This window comes from Cryptotermes secundus, unplaced genomic scaffold (assembly GCF_002891405.2).
Source record: "Cryptotermes secundus unplaced genomic scaffold, Csec_1.0 scaffold308, whole genome shotgun sequence".
NCBI lineage: Eukaryota > Metazoa > Arthropoda > Insecta > Blattodea > Kalotermitidae > Cryptotermes > Cryptotermes secundus.
Window position 1 is genome coordinate 320,763 of NW_019721008.1, and position 15,115 is coordinate 335,877.

The 15,115-nt window shown below is 37.7% G+C and overlaps 1 protein-coding gene across 2 annotated transcripts; it reads left to right on the top strand.

Moving 5' to 3' along the window:
• Window positions 1-1,366: 1,366 nt before the first annotated feature.
• On the top strand, window positions 1,367-14,375 carry LOC111874917 (glyoxylate reductase/hydroxypyruvate reductase). Of its 2 annotated transcripts, XM_023870791.2 has the most exons (7): window positions 1,371-1,654; window positions 5,832-5,962; window positions 7,642-7,831; window positions 8,637-8,803; window positions 9,512-9,676; window positions 13,159-13,284; window positions 13,851-14,375. In XM_023870791.2, the coding sequence occupies exons 1-7, from the start codon at window positions 1,584-1,586 to the stop codon at window positions 13,964-13,966; spliced, it is 966 nt and encodes a 321-aa protein (XP_023726559.1). In that variant the 5' UTR covers window positions 1,371-1,583; the 3' UTR covers window positions 13,967-14,375. The 2 variants fall into 2 exon arrangements, with proteins under 2 accessions (XP_023726568.1, XP_023726559.1); XM_023870800.2 differs by lacking the exons at window positions 13,159-13,284; window positions 13,851-14,375 and adding an exon at window positions 12,977-13,152 and having other exon boundaries at window positions 1,367-1,654.
• The last annotated feature ends 740 nt before the right edge of the window (window positions 14,376-15,115 follow it).

Genomic DNA, 15,115 nt, shown 5'->3' on the forward strand with positions numbered 1-15,115 from the left:
ACTGAATTTAAGAATGTCTGGAATTTGACCTCCATAGTCCCCTATATTTATATTTATTAATATTCATGGAGTGGAGCTTCACGTGTACTCTATTTAACACTACCTGAGTTGTAACATGATGATAAAAAATAAAAGAAACTGAATCTAGAACACTGGGCCCATTTTAACCGAACATAAATATAAAGCTCCTTACTAAAGCAACATTTTACTCGTGATATTTATAGCTGACTTCACGGAACTGAGTCCTTCTTGAACCGCTGCCAGTCGTTCAGCTACTCAAAAATTCCCCAACATTTAATGGAACCCGATGCTTCATTACCGTGTCCACAAGAGTCCTCCATTGGTTCCAATCCTGAGACAGATGAATCCAGTCCATACCACCCCATCTTTCGCCTATAAGATTCATTATATTATTACCCTCCCACCTAGGTCTGTCTTCCTAGTGGTGTCTTTCCTTCTGGTGTTACCACCAAAATCCTACATGCATTCCTCTTTTTGGCCCTATCGTGCTTCATGCCGTGTCCGTCTCCACCTCCTTGACTTGATAAATCTAATTATATTTAGTGAAGAGTACAAGTTATGAAGATCCTAAATTTTGGAGATGTGAAAAACACATTTATCCTTTCAATAATGGATTACGGAATTGAGATCTGGTTCTCACGGCATTGACTGTGAACATGTAATCTCGTGGAAGTTTACGGGATGTTTAAGAGGAACGTACTGCTTCCATCTTCAAGGTCAAAGGTTAAGCGAAGCATGCATTAAGCAAGATGGAAGAGTAAAGGTATGATTCGCAAGAAGCGTTTCTTGCGGCTGGGCGTTGCGGCGGTCTGCACATGCGCAGTAGGAAATTATTCAGCCGCAGCGTCTCTGGACGTGCGGCCCTGGGCGACTGCCTTCAAGACCAGTATAGCCGCACAGTCGAATGGATCGCATCGCTTCGAGAAGATACAACAATGGCATTTTCAAGCACAGAAGACATTGTTTTAATTGAATTAGTGGCACATTCATCCTTCATTAGGTGCCTATTAATTAGGATGGTATTTAATGCCTCCTCCGCTCTTGCTTTGAACAGGTCATGCGCAGATCTGCGTGTATTTCCACCATTCTCGTTCAATATCAGGATGTAAAATTTCATCGTCTTCCTCATCTTCGAGCAACAGTAGACGAAAAACACCGCTTTTATCCATGCATTTCCCTCTCACTATCGGGAAGTATTATACCAATCGCACCAAATATACCCGATTGCAGCCGCGTCTTAGGATTGGTGCAACGTACAGCCGCTGCGGCTTGAGTCGTGAGGCTCTAACCGCTTCTTACGAATCCTACCTTAAGTAGGAATGCTTCAACGCCATCTATTTGGTACGAGTGAAAAAATGTCAACTAATCCTCAAGGTCTTTTGAAAAGTTAGTTCGTACGACATTACGTAAGTGAAAATATCAGAAGTTCTCTTACGTTACTGTTTGTACGGGGCGTTATCAGCCGATAAATTCAACAAAAATGCTGTACGTATCGGGTGACGTAGTGGACTAGTTTTCAGGACTATTCGTGGCATGCAGGTTAGGGTCAAATTTCCGCTAATATGGGAAAATTACGCGTTCTCGTTACCAATTCTGGATTGCAGCAGGTGGCTATAGAAATGTTAAAAGAGAGGTAAGTATATGCACTTCAATATTTGAATACTTACATAGTGAGAAGTGTTTAACCAGAAATAGAGGTTTACCATCGCTCTGAACCGTGCGAGCTTTGCAACCTGGTCGACAGGCCAGCCATTCCTCTCTCTCTCTCTCTCACACACGCACACGCACACACACACATATTCTCTTGGGCCTTCATTCACCGCTTCATTTGGTCACTTCTCATTTTGTGCAGTCTCCTCAGCTGGATACACAGGTATCCATGATATGTTTAAACTTCATAGTAATAGACATATATTCTAAAAGGTAAAAGCAAAGTTGCCGCTCTGCTTAAGCAATTAAGCACTACGCTATGAAGGCGTATGGGGTAGTGGATATATAGATCCACAACTTTTTCACCTCAGCACTAGTTTAAGGTGATCAGCTTCACGCCCCGGCCGCTTGACCACCGGGAAAGAGCCCCCCAGTACGCACTGTATAGGAGGTTGGATGAACCCCAGAGCCGGTCTGGACGAGATGGAGAAGTGACAATTATTGACCCTACCGGGACTCAAACTCCGACTTCTCGGTCGTCCAGTCCAGTCCATAGCCAGACGCTATACCGACTGCGCTATCTCGGCTCCTACATTATATCTTCTACACATCTAAAACGCCAAAATGCAAAAATGCACAAGACAGCAGTAGTTGCCCACGGACAGCTGCCGGTCAGCAAATTATAGGCAGCTTACTTATCAGCCACTATCTTGCCGCAGATGGAAAAATTAATGGTATTGACTTTTTGGACCTTATCCATCATCCTGCCTTTGTCCTCAGGTAAAAAGCCTGCTCACTTGAGCCGAATCGATAGATCTAGTCCATATCTCCGGAGAGTAGTTTTTGATTAATAGCTTTTTCTCTATCATCAGGGGAAGACTTCACAACCATACGCCCTTACGCATAACTCTTAATTGCGATTGTACCAAAATGGGTAATGAAGGAATCCCTCACACTTCAGTACCACTTAAGTGTGTCAATTTCATGTTGTAAATAAACATTCTTAGACCCCGCTAGTAACGCTGAGACAGAGTGGATACACGTATATACCAGAACGTAAATTAGAAAAGTTTTAGAACAGCAGTGTCAAAGATTATGTGGAATATGACTTTGTGCCTTTATTATGTATAAGACAATAAGCGTTCTTCAATCATCGAATTTTTAGCCACTTTCCATAAAGGTAAAAGAGGTAAAGTTGTCCCTGTGCTTAATTAATTGAGCATTGCGCCATGTAGATGTATGGAGGAGTCGATGCATATATCCACATATTCTTCACCTCGGCAATAATTAGGGGTCAGTTTCACGCCCCGGCCGTTTTAATCCCCGGTACCCATTGGGTAGTATTCTGGATGGGCCCCAGGGCCGATGTGAACCACGTGGAGAGGAGAAAAGTCTTGCCCTACCGGGACACGACCTCCGAGTCCTCGGCTGTCCAGCTCACAGCCAGTCTCTACGCTATACCGACTCCCAGTCTACTTTCCTTATAATGTTATATTTTAGCGTCCTGTTGCACTGATTCACGTTCAAGATGTGTATTTGTACCAACCGTCTTACAGTGCACACAATTTCACTTTTCTCCTCACTACATGTTTCGGCACTAATGTGCCATCTTCAGGTGTGGTTTTATTTACGTCAAACCATTGCACTGTATGCCATCATGTCTCCTTTATAAAATGATTAAAATGTATATGTCATGATAATAAAGTTTATATATTAAAACTTTTCAAGATTTATCATCTATATGTCGCACTTAAAATTCNTGCTGTGTTGTGGCCTTTCCTTGTGAGTGCGTGCGTGCGTGCGTGCGTGCGCGCACTCACAAGGAAAGGACACAACACAGAACAGTGCAATGGTTTGACATAAATAAAAACACACCTGAAGATGGCACATTAGTGCCGAAACATGTAGTGAGGAGAAAAGTGAAATTGTGTGCACTGTAAGACGGTTGGTACAAATACACATCTTGAACGTGAATCAGTGCAACAGGACGCTAAAATATAACATTATAAGGAAAGTAGACTGGGAGTCGGTATAGCCTAGAGACTGGCTGTGAGCTGGACAGCCGAGGACTCGGAGGTCGTGTCCCGGTAGGGCAAGACTTTTCTCCTCTCCACGTGGTTCACATCGGNCTCCTAATGTTTTAGGCTTATGAGATAACTTCGCCGTCTGTGTATATCCCCTTAATTTTTTCGTTTCCTTTGCGGTCTGTGTCCTATCAAAGGAAAGAAGGCGATTAGTTCTTCCCAGAAATTTTTGTCTATCAACAACAACAAAAAAAAACTGTTAGAGGAACTCTGAAAATTTTACACAAAAATTACAAACCAATATCCACACAACCCTCCGCAGGGAAGACATTCATGACATACTAAATACAAAATCCTATGCATGAATTTCATACAAAAACTTCCACAACGACTATAAATGTAACACATAGATCACAATTACGACAGATATCTTGATGGCTAGGAAAAAATTAACAGATTCCTTGAAGGCAGAGTGAACACCAAATTCAATCAGACAAAATTCAAGGTTGTAACTGCAAACATAATACATGCAATTAAGCTTTCATCAAATGTAATGAACGACCATATATATAAATATACACACCAACCTACGACATCTAATCTAATATAATGAATTTATGTCATAATAAAATGTGCAACATTTAACGATTTTAACCACTTTACTTCTTACATGTTATAATTCATACTTCTTGGATGTCTATTGGCTACCTTTTTACGTTTCCAGTTGTTATATTTACTTTATTTATAGCTTCTCTACAATGACAACAACTACACACAGCACAAAGGAAAGAACCTAACACACCAAAGAAATATACATAAGACCCATAACATGCATGCATAACAAAAGTAATCATGCCATGATAACATAAAAAATTACTTGAAAGAGTTATACATCTGATGATGGCTAATTGTGCTAAAATATATAGTGTTAATAAATAATAGGAAGAGGCAAAGAGCTTTCAAAGTGTGATCTTTAACATATGGGCAAAGTTGAGCAGAGAGGGTGAAGTGAGGGTGCTAAAATTGGAATATACAGTGCAACAGGATGCTGCAATAGAATATCATAGCCCAGTGATGTGTTTGCAGAAGCTACTTAGTTTGCATCTTAACCTGACAGGTTTCTCTTTCTTTACGGAAATATGAGGGCAGAAATAACCCTAGAATTTGACACCAAATATGACCAGACAATAAAAATTTAGAAGAAACATTTCAAACTGATATGCATATGTGTATGTGTGTGTGTGTGTGTGCAAACAATACATTCTTTTTGGCCAGTTTATAATTTAACATCTTGTCCTGGGCAGAGTCATTAGACAAAGGAAAAAGAGGGATGTCTGGTAAAACACTAAGAATTTAACAATATTATATAATTTTATCAGTTATAGTTCACTGAAACAAAGATACTTATTTATATAATTTAAAATCAGAAATGGATATGGTCTCAAAAGTCTATAAATATTTAATTTTTGACCTTTAAACTGCATTTCTGAAAATTATCAGAAATCCTGTAATTTTCCACATGTATTCTTCAAATCTGAAGTTCTGTATTTCAATGTGAGGGCCACATAAAGTGATATCACTTGAGAAAGTTACAGGGCCTGTTTCAAACCCATAAGCCCATTATAGAAATATCTTCAGTTGAGAGATAAGGAAGGTAACCTAAAAAGAGGGGGCACGTGGTAGCGTAGTTGGTTGAGGCACTATGCTACAAGCCAGTAGGTCGCGAGTTTAAGTCCCGATGTTGATTTTTTCAATTTACCTAATCCTTCCAGCCGCACCATGGCCCTGGTGTCAGCTCAGCCCCTAACAGAAATGAGTACCAGGGTTCTTCCTGAGGGGTAAAGGGCAGCCTACACGTAAGGCTGACAACCTAATCGCCATCTGTGAGACGATTGTCTAAAGAAAATGTGGGAGCCTCGATGTCTCAGAACCCTATGGGCCTTCATGGCCTGTTACAGGGATAGTTTTACCTTTTTTACCCTACAGATAGCCTTCTGATTTACAAAGGTTCTTTTCCAGCAGTGAAGTCTGCAATAGACCCTTAACATTCCTGACCTGGAATAGGATGAACACTTTATGATGTATGTTTCTAATAATTGAAATAACGAGTATATGAACGTTTTCATTTTGAATCAGATATGATGTGGATGTGTGTCCAGAACTGCCCTTCCCATCAAGGCAACAAATATTGCAAAGAATTAGTGGAAGTGATGCTGTACTTTGGTTTTCTAAAGAAAAAGTGGACAGTGAAATGTTGGATAAAGCAGGTAAAAGAAAAAAAAAACATGTTATAATTGTGGTACACTGAATGGTATGCAGTACCAAGACTAATAAATGTGAATTTGTATGCTCTGATTTAAGTAAAAGGGCTTTACTGGAATTATGACCACATCTACCTAAAAATATAGTTCACAGCTTAACAGCCTGGTGAAGAGCACTGGAGGAAAGATGAAAGTCATGATGGTGAAAATACACCAGATTGTCACATTTTTCTTTGTGAGACATCTATCAAGTTATTACAGGATGCATCAAAAGAAATCTGAAGGAAAACATCTACATCTTGTCATTTTCTAAAATTGTGTTATTAGGCACTGAATTTCACAATAGCAAATGAGGTCATATTATCTAGAATAAACATCAGCATTGCTGATTTCTTGAAACTTAGTAAGTCTTACAGATATAATCCCTTTGTGGGTTCTCCGACATTCCTGGCCTTTCTCCAAGTGGCTAGAGTGAAAGTAAAAAAAAATCACATTTTATTGGAACACCCATTATGTAGGATCTATCTGTTCCTGCTGATGACAAAATGAAATGAAGATGACTATTGCTAGCAGAGGGATCGTAAAGCTTTCCATGCTATTCAGACAACAGGTTGTTAATTTTTAGTGGCAAAAAAACTAGTAGGAAAATCTGAAGTGAGAGATAACTCAGAAGACTTACGTGTAGATGGAAGGATACCAAACTGTGTCTTAAAGAAATAGGATGGGAGAGGGTTGACTGGATTTACCTTACTCAGGATAGGGACCAAAAGCAGGATTATTGACCATAATAATGGATCATTCAGTTCTATAAAACACTGGGAATCTGACTAGCTTATTGATTGCAAGACTCCCAAGAAGGACTCTTCTCCACATAGTCAGAATTGAGACAAAATTGCTCATTAGATATAGCTGGTCTATTTTCCAAGTTCTACTGCACAAGTTGCCAACATTTAAGTCCTCATCATCAAGCACCCTGACATAACATTATAGTAGTATACAACCTCAAATATTTGCGAACTAGACTTAATATAAGGTCTTGAGATGAATAGGGAAATATTCATCATATCCTAAAATTTTTGTAGTACATGTTTAAATATCCACCAACTATAAACTCATAGATGCAGGTTTTGAGAATGCAGTATAACTAAATCTCAGAATCTATTTGTTATGGAAGATTGTTTCTGTTGATAATTCCATCAGAAGTGGCCGATTCGAAGCTGTTTCTCCATTTTCATATAACTATCAGGATTCTCTCTCAGATAATACACAACAGTGCATCATAAAAGCACATATTTTTATAAACCACACCAATAATACAAATTAAACATTATTAAGCATGGAATTATATGGAAGTATGACATGAGAAATTCAAGATCATCTTCAATATTTTATACGTTTTGTCAGAACATTTAAATAGGTACAACCTCTTCTCCTCTGTCATACTGAAGCAATGGCTCCTTTCTTTTCAGAGGAAAAAATCCACTAATTATTGTAATGTGTGAGTTATCTTTGATCATTCTCTACTTACAATTCATAATTTAATTATGAACCCCAGACCTGACCTTCACTCTAAAATTTATGGGAAACCACAATAAAGTTTTAAGTTATATAGGATAGAGTACTGTTATGAGAACATTAACCCTGGCATACCACAGATCATTATAAGACTGATTTGCCATTATCAGGGCCCAACTTGAAGGTGTTAGCAACCATGTCAGCTGGATATGACCATATTGATGTGAAGGAACTTAAAAAAAGAGGGATCAAATTTGGGAACACACCTAATGTCTTGAATGCTGCTGTGGCAGAGGTGGCTGTACTTCTTTGTCTGGCTACAGCACGCCGGTTGCACGAAGGTCGGATCACAATTGAGAAGTAAGACATAATTCATCATTCAACCCTGAATGTATAAGAAAAAAAAAATGTGACTTATTTTTGAACTGTGACTATCTATATGTGTTTAAAAAAGTGGAAGTGACAGCAAATAATACTTCATATGAAATGGGATTTAGTAGGGGGAGAGGATACAGAGAGGAAAAGTGAGAGAGAAAAAATTCTTGTTTTCTGCATTAATTCCCATCATATTTCCTTTGACAATTTTTGGTTTGCAACAGTGACCCATGCCCTTTCTTCAGACACGAATAATACAAAGCCACTGACAGCACTGTTAAATAGACCCACCATAAGCTGGATCCTCAAACCCTCAACATATTTTTGAATTAAAATCCACCAAACTTTTTTTTTACTATTGTCCATATTCCATCTGCCTTTTAAAGTTGAAATAATAAGCTGATAGCTTAAATGAACAAATAACAATGACAATTTAAACATTGCAGTCAGTTTTCTAATTCACAACATTTAACTTTATTCAGAAGCCAGTATTTCATGCACTTATCAGTGTACATCTAGACTGAGTACAAGTGGTGTGAACACAATCTCAGTGTCATTTTCTAACTTTAGTCCAGGGTAAGAATTCCTTATTTTCTCCATTATTGTATTTCTGTGTAAGTTCTTTCATTATTTTGATGGTTGATATTTTGTTGAAGTATTTAAAAAATATCCAGTTCCTGAGTAACACGGAATTCATTTTTAGAAAAACGATTATTATTCATATTTCAATTCTCAAAATACCTATACACCTGTGTCATTATTGTACAGATCATTTCTGTTTTGTATATAGTAATACATGGGTACCACATCAGCTCAAAAACCTGATTGGCCAAGATATTCAAGGCTCTACAGTTGGCATTGTGGGCTTTGGTGGAATTGGGCAAGCTATTGCTAAACGTCTTATACCTTTTGAAGTGGGACAAATTATTTACTCTGGACATTCACCTAAACTGCAAGGTAAGCATAAAGCATTAAAGGAAAAACAAGATTATATCAGAATGTTAATAAACAAATGGATACTCAAATAATATTTTAGTGTAATTTCTGAATAATAAAATTGACTGTCATTTTCTAGTGATAGTACAGAGGACGAATTCATTTTTGTTTAAAAGTGGTGACTTTGAAATATGTTTGCCACTTTCCTGAAGCATATTTGTTATGAATGAGATAAACCAGGTTTTAAAATTGAATAATCACCATGTGCAGAGCCAAGACAGTTGTCAGTATAGCAACAGGCAACCGACTTATACAGCTGAGGAATTGGGGTTTCATTCATGGCATTGGCAAAAAAATGTTCTCTTCTCCACAGAATCCATACTGGCTATGGAGCTCACCCAGCCTCCAATTCAACGGACACCAAGAATTCTTTCCCCCCGGGGTGAAGTGGTAGGAGCATGAACCTTGTCACCCACCTTCAAATAGAGCAGAGTTTAAGAATGGTGTAGCTATATCTCCACTCCCTCATATGCCTTCACGGCATGGTACTGAATTAATTAAGCACAGGGACAACTTTATTACATGCAATATATTGTCAGTAAATGTAATAAATGAAAATCTAACCTAATCATATCTCATGTCTGTATAACTTCCATACATCCAAAGTTTTACTGGATATATACTGAATTTGTCAAACAGGCCATTGATTCCTGTCACTTTTCTTTTCAGCCAAAGAATATGGTGCAGAATTTGTTCCATTTGATCAGCTCTTGAGGCAGAGTGACTTTGTGATAGTAGCATGTCCACTGACTGAAGAAACTCGAGAAATGTTCGATGAAGAAGCATTTAATAAAATGAAACCCAATGCTGTCTTAGTCAATGTTGCTCGTGGAGGTGAGTTTATTCAAAGCATTCCAATTCTTTGTCCCTAAGAGCGGTAAAGAATGGCTCAGATCCTGGGCTCCAATTTTGAATTATTTAACCACCTCACCTCTACTTTTAAGGTATATCACAAGCCCAGAAAACTGTATCTAAATTTTCATTGGGAGCATCCTGTTGTGTTCGTTACACAAAATTCCTTATTGGATCTGTCGCAACACAACAACAAAACAGTCTAGATCAGTATCACCTTAGCTACATGTTTCAGCTTTTAAAGCCATCATCAGGGAAGTACATGGTTACTACATTCACACATATTAATTGCAATCTGAATTCCAACCAGAGCGGACAAAATACACTGTAAAATGAGGCACCGGTTAAACAATAAATACCAAATAATACTACACCAGTACCACGGGCCTCCAAGCGGTTAACTTTACATGTACAAGTCATGCATATACTGCTATATATCCTCTGGAATATAACAACAAGATCACAACTACTGACTTCATAGTATGAAGCATTACATGAATAGTTTTTAATCATATTTTATTAAATAACTTTCATTTTATAAAAATTTTATAATTTTATTGTATTTTTATACTTTGTATAATTATAGTGTAACATATGTAGTTGCCAAGTATCCAGTTCCACTGTACCATATCACTGAAATACAGTTCAATAGTGTGTGAATGTAGTAACCATGTACAGTATGTGCCAAAAATACAGTACTGAAATGAAAAGACATCCTGTTGACACCACTGTCTATTCATGTGAAGGCCCCTTACATGACAGAACCTTCTCAAATCCTGAAGAAACTGTCTGATCACCATGTCCCTGTATCGTTCTTGGGTGACGGTAAGAGCATTGCCTTCCTCATCCTCAATGAAATAGGGGCCTAATATACCGTGTGCTGAGACGGCACACCATATCATCACATGTGTACTATGTAGCGGTTTCTGGACGATAACATATGGCCGTTCAAAACCAAGGAAGCGAGTTTTCTGGCAACCACTTCCATATGAGCGGAAATAATACTCAGCTATGAATACTTTTTCCTCCATCGAGAGATCCATTCCCAAAAATTGCACAACACAACTTCCTTTTCACTACTGGGAATACGTGTGGCTGGAGCTATGTCCCATCAACAAACACATGTGTGTTCGAGATGCGCGAATTTCAGTACTGCATATTTTGGCGCATACTGTATTTGCCTGACGATGGCATTAAAAGCCGAAACATGTAGCTAAGGTGATATTGACCTAGACTGTTTCGTTGTTGTGTTGCGACAGATCCAAATAAAGAATTTTGTGTATTTAAATTTGCTTGGATAATATCATGGAACCAAGTTTGTGGGATAAATCTTTATCCTTTCATTGTGCTCATTAATGCAGCTCATTATTATTGCACAGTAAGCTACCTGTTCACAGTCTCATTCAATTCATATCCCAATCCCATTGCAGATTAGAATTTATTGAAATATTTCAGCTGCTCATACTGTATATTTCTGACGGGTTCAAATTCCTAGTTATGTTACAATTACTCACGAATGTTCTTATACTGCTTGAGATTGGAGACTTATCAAATAATCTTTGACAGTTTTAAAAGAAACTGGTCTTCTGGGTTGTGACATTATGCTGAAGCATTCTACCTTGACGATGGAGGCAGCATGCCCCTCCAAAACAGTGTCATCTGCCTATAATGCTATAATACTGTCACAATCCAGAATATCAAAACCTGAACAATCACTGCAGTGAAAATTTAAAAACCTGTAAAGCTGTATTTAATTTCCAGAGCAATTATTAAGATCTACATTACTCTTCTAACATAAAATATGCTATAAAATCAACTGCTTGGTAATATATTTAAAATACTGGCAGCATAAACTATAACTTTAATACTGTTTATGCAAATAATTCAGGTGAATTTTCTGTTCTTTCCTTACTTCTCAAAAATGCCTCATAGTACTAAAAATGCATAACCAACTCCATAGAGCAGTGTGCTTTTTGAGAAGTAGAAGTTGTCCTGCTATACTCTATCTACTATGAAAAAAAAGAAAAAAGAAAAAAAGAAGCTTCAACAATTAGTGATGTGGGCTATTATGTCAATATTAGAGATTTAATAGATTCTCTTTTCAACATACTTCCTGTATTCAATGTCAGTGGGAAATTAAAACATACACAGGTTTTATCTTCCATAAGGTATCCTGCACAAGGTATGATGTTCTTTAATCAAGAAATTCCCTAATACTTGAAATGTGTATTATGTTACATATATTTTATTAAAAAATATTTGCAAGACATCATAATATTTAGACAGATGATCAGAATTTCATTCAGGCTTTCATGTAAAGAAGCATCACCCATAACTTTATATCATGTTAAATAAAAATTCACAAAATTTAAATACATAAAATATTTAAGGCAGTTTCAGATGGAGTTTTTCAGTGTGGTTACATATGAGGGTAGACTATTTTATATAAAGAAGCAAATAAGGCCAATCCATGGAGCAGAGCTCTTCTTGAGAAAACAACAGTTCCTCACCTGGTCAAAAAATTGAACTTTTTTGGAAACCAAAGGTTCATTACCATGTTCAGAAGAACCTGCTACTGGACCCTATCTTGAGCCAGGACCTGCTTCACCCTGCTTTCATGGTTGGCTTAGTCTTCAACCCTGAAGATAGAGGTGACATGTTCCTCTGAAATGTTGTTTGACTTTCAACAGACTGTACGGCATTATATTCCAGATGACAGAACTCTTCATAACTGCTGCTGTGAGAACCTCAAATCCTACACAGGTGAATCTGGTTTACACCTTCACAGCCTATTTCTTTAAGACCAGTTTTAATTACATTCTCCTGTATATGTCTATATCTCCTAGCTGGTCTCTTCCCTTCTGGTTTTTCAACTAAATTTTTGATGCACCGCTCATCTCCCCATGGCTAGCCGCCCTTTAATCCCAGGAAGATTCCCGGTACTCATTTCTGTTAATTGCTAGTAAACCCCAGGGCCATAATGTGCCTGGAAGGATTAAGTCAATTGAAAAATTCAATGACCTCATCGGGAATCGATACCATGACCTTCCAGCTTGTAGCATAGTGCCCCAAATATTTGGTGAATATAAATTTTGAAGCTCCTCATTATGCAGTTTTGTCCAATCTCTTACTACTTCCTCTCTCTTAGGCCCCCAACACCATGTTCTCACTTGCCCTCAGTACATGTTTCACCTTCAAGATGAGACACCATATTCACCACCTGCACAAAACAAAAGTGAAATTGTAGTCTTATATATTTTAATCTTTATTTTGTTGATGTAGGGAAAGCTTTAACATTATGGTCGTGTGTTCTGAATACCAAAATGTGGCTCCCCAACTACATACTCCCAGTGATACTCTATAAACGTCTGTGACTATGGCTGACTTATTATATGAATGCCATGCTGACCACACAGTTAAGTTGGAGAAGACAAGCCAATAGTTATCAGAGTTTTGTATCTCAGGCATTGTTGATCAGCCAGCTTTGCTTAAAGCCCTCAAGGAAGGAAAGATTTTTGGAGCAGGACTCGATGTGATGACTCCAGAACCACTACCAACAGACAGCCCACTGCTCAGTCTCCCTAACTGTGGTGAGTACTACCTTATTTGGCTTGAGTCCACAAGCGAACTATACCAACTGAGCGACTGCCGCTTGTCGGTGAAGTTAGTGCCAGCGAAAATTTAGATGTTATATAGCAAAGTTTGGTCGGGTGGAATAGCTATGTAACTGGCTACTATTCCAGTGTATCAACCTGCTTGGTGCAACCAGTGTGGAAGAAATATCTGGCATTATCCTTCTGAACAGGGCTCTCAGGGTCCCCTGTTGTGATAAATCCTCTTAGCTCTCATACACAGTTCACTTAGTCCCATTACATTTTAAAGGAAATCACCTATTTTAAATCAATTTGGCTTTTAGTGATTTTAAGTAGAATTTTGCTAAGATTTCTGTATCTACAGATGACAAAGTAAAAAATGCAAACCCGATTAAAAAGTAACCACAATGCAATCTTTTATTACTTTTTTAAAATTTGCTTAATAGAGATCATTCAGCGTTTAGCAGCAAAACTATGACATTATTTTGATAATACAATGCCCTTTGTGTATATCATGTTAGGCTTATGATATTACAAAATATAACAGCATGTTTTATTTTCAGTATTGCTCCCCCATATTGGCAGTGCAACTACGAAAACACACACAGCCATGGCAGTTCTGGCAGCAAAAAATATCATTGCAGCACTTGAAGACAAACCAATGCCAGCACCTGTGTGATGCAAACAATGGCGTAAATAAATAATTCATAAATGCATGAGAATTAGTGAACTAAAAGAGCAGAAGAAGGAATAGGAATGAAACAAACAGACATGGCAATAACAAAGATAATTATATCCAACTATAAAGATGAAATTTTGTAGTTTTATTATCAGTATGGCCATAAAAAATAGTGTGCATAACCTGTGTTATGTTACAGTAGTACAACATAATTTTCCTAATACGCACACGAGCTCATTTTTATGACAAGCTTTGCCATTTGCCAAATATCATCAGGTTATTACATTTATATAATGGCTCACTGTCCTTACTAGTAATCTCTAATGCAACTGAAGGCCCATCACAGTGGCCCCATGGTCTAAGGCACGAAATGTCTTAGCTCACTCAAACACTGGGATCGTGGGTTCAAATCCCATTCAAGAAGTCCTATGATTAAGAAACTGAAGTGAAACGGAGCATTTCACAGATGCCCTATGCTCCAAGTGGGAGCAACAGGAATAAATGATAGAATGGAACTGAAGACACCAAAAAAGAAACTGCAAGCTTTTAGCCTCAGTTCTTACATACATTTTAACTAATAATTTTAAAACTAAATTATATATCAAATTCTGACATAATTAACAACTAAAACAGCAACAAAACCCCCGCATAAATTCTGAAAATTTCATTGCAGATGAGCAGTGAGGACAAAGAACCAATACATGCATAAATGCAATTAATAAGTCACATGATTATATTTAGCAAAAGCTGAGAGATGACAGAATGAGGTTCTGGGTGTTTGTATTAGATAGAAAAATATTAAGGAATAAACTGTGTAGGTATATTGGGATTCATTTCCTCCTCCTCTTCCTTGTAATTAGGCTGGACAGCCTGTTCATGCAGAGAAAGAAAGAGTGAGAGAGTCATCCCAGTGCCTATGAGGTCTTCGTGTGATTCATTTAATGAGATTATACAAGAGGCCTATAAAATATCTGCTATCAAGCAACCTTTGACCTTCATTCACTGTGATATTACTCAAGGTTGGTCATATGTCCAAGTGATGTTACTGTCATTTTTGTGTCAATGATATAATTTCATGAAGCAATATACATACTCATAGATACATAATGTTCCCTTTCATGTTCATTCCCTATAGCAAGAACACTTAAT